The sequence below is a fragment of the Diabrotica virgifera genome, chromosome 9 (assembly GCF_917563875.1).
Source record: "Diabrotica virgifera virgifera chromosome 9, PGI_DIABVI_V3a".
In the NCBI taxonomy this organism is placed as follows: Eukaryota; Metazoa; Arthropoda; class Insecta; order Coleoptera; family Chrysomelidae; genus Diabrotica; species Diabrotica virgifera.
This window is the reverse complement of record NC_065451.1, coordinates 125,864,444-125,866,742: the sequence shown is the minus strand read 5'-3', so window position 1 is coordinate 125,866,742 and position 2,299 is coordinate 125,864,444. Positions and strand designations below refer to the sequence as shown.

Here is a 2,299-nt window from a genome sequence, read left to right as displayed (position 1 = left end):
TTTTTTCTGAGTATTGGTTTTGCATTTCTGCGATTGGATGATGTAAAACCCTGAGATAAATTTATTAAATTGAGCTAGTCCAATCAAAGTAGATATCAATAAGTAGAATCAAAACAATATTGTCGCCCAAGCGTGTGAGGCAAAAGCAGAAACACCAATACCCAGACAAAGTGTACTGGAAAATATATAAATTCTTACAGGATTTTTCTAATTTTTTTTCTCTCTGCCAAATTTCGACAAAGTATTTTTGATTTTTATTATTCAAACCTTTTTCGCTTTGAATAATCTTGGAACAGTTTTTTTACATAACCAGATATTTTTATTTGATCAACATTCTTGTGGAATAGGCAAAGATAATAGTTCGGTGGGTTTGTACGTTCACATTGTTAAGTCCAGAAAAAGGAAAGAAAATGGAGACAAGACTCAACAAAAAACAAAAGGAAACAGAAGAACGTTATAGCGAGGAAGGAATAGAAAATGTAGACGAAGAAATTAGTATTACAGAAACAACAATCAAGGAGAGTACCACAGAAATGTCAACAATGGATAGGATATTACAAATGCTACAGATACAGGAAGAAAACAGTAAAAGACAGGAAGAAAACAGTAGAAGACAAGCAGAAAAAATAAAAAAAAGTATAGATGAAAACAGTAAACGACAAGATCTAGGTTTTAAACAAATGGAGCAGAGACTAGAACAGCATAAAGAGGATGTACAAATGTATTTAAAACAGATGAAACATGAAGTAGAGCAGAAAACAAAGGAAATTAGCCAAAATTTAGAAAAACATACCAAGAAACTAAAGAATTTGGAGAAACATGTAGAAGATAGAGACGAGGAAATAGAGGATAGATTTAAAAAATTGGATAAGAAACTATTGGAAGTAAAATCACAACATAATACTGGAGAAAGAAGACAAGTAATTATACACAATGGAGCAGAAAATAAGGTCCAATTTGGCGGGGATATAAAGAAACAGCACCCAGTCCCGTTTATTAGGATGCTTAAAAATAAAAAACAAGGATATGAAGAGTTTGAAGAGGCTAAGGATATGATAAGGACTCATTTTAAGGATGGAGCAGCATTATGGTTCGAGAGTAAGCAAAATGAGTTGCAAGATTGGGAAGAATTTGAAAGAAAATTTTTGAGATATTATTGGGGAAAAGAGAAACAGATGGTCGTGAATAGTGAACTACAAAATGGAAAATATGATGAGAAACTAGGAATATCCGAAGAGAAATATGCATTGCAAGTATACGCCAGTGGGCAATATTTAAATTATAATTATTTGGAAGAACAGCTAGTTGAATTGATAGCAAGACATTTTGACAATACAATGGAAGACTATGTCACCTTGCAAGGATATAGGGACATGGACAGTTTATGCCAGTTTTTAGTTGTAAGAGAGGCTCGAAGAAAAGAAAGAAGGACCGGTAGACAAACGGAAAACAATGGGAACAACCAAACAAACCGCACAAACAACTACAGACAGTCTCGTAATGAAAATCCTTACCGATACAATGGATATAGGGATAATGAGGGACAAAGATATACAAACAATTTTAATCAAAATAGATATGAACAGAATAGAAATGGATATCATCAAAATAGATTTCAAAACAGTGGGAGAAATTATAACAATCAACCATATCAGCCAAATGCAGGTCGGGAAAATTTTAATAGAGGAAACCAATATAACAACAAAGAGGAATAGACACTGTATTTACAAGCATCAGACATCCTCAGAGCAATCCATCGGAAAGATATATACAGGAAGTAACAAAGTTTTTACGAATTGCATCTAATGGACAACATACAGGATGGGATAGAAAGATGGAAGAAGTAGAAGAATACATAAACTCTATTCCAAACACAATAACCAAAGAATCTCCGATGTATGTGATGAAAGGAAGAATGCCACCTAGACCATGGGAAGAACCAACAGAAAGAGAATATGAAGATGTAATAAACAAAGTAACTACAAGATTAAGAAGAAGTGGAGAAAAATACATCCAAAGAAAGCAAAGACAACGGCGAAGAAGATTTGTTACATTTCAACAAGGTGATAAAGTAATGGTGAGAGTACTGAGAGTGTCCAATTTGAATAACGGTGTTTGTGCGAAATTGATGCCAGTATATGAAGGTCCATACGTCGTGCAAACAGCAAATGGGGTAAATAGCTATAGGATAGGGTACATAGAGAATGGCAATATTAGGGGTATATTTAATATAAACGATATATACCGGTATTTTGAATAAAAATTTGTAGAGACATGTAATAAATTTAGATACTAAGTA

General features: G+C 33.3%; 1 protein-coding gene across 1 annotated transcript; it reads left to right on the top strand.

Moving 5' to 3' along the window:
• Positions 1-410: 410 nt before the first annotated feature.
• Positions 411-1,715, top strand: LOC126891328 (putative uncharacterized protein DDB_G0282133). The gene has a single exon (XM_050660505.1). It carries the CDS (start codon positions 411-413, stop codon positions 1,713-1,715), a length of 1,305 nt encoding a protein of 434 aa, XP_050516462.1.
• The last annotated feature ends 584 nt before the right edge of the window (positions 1,716-2,299 follow it).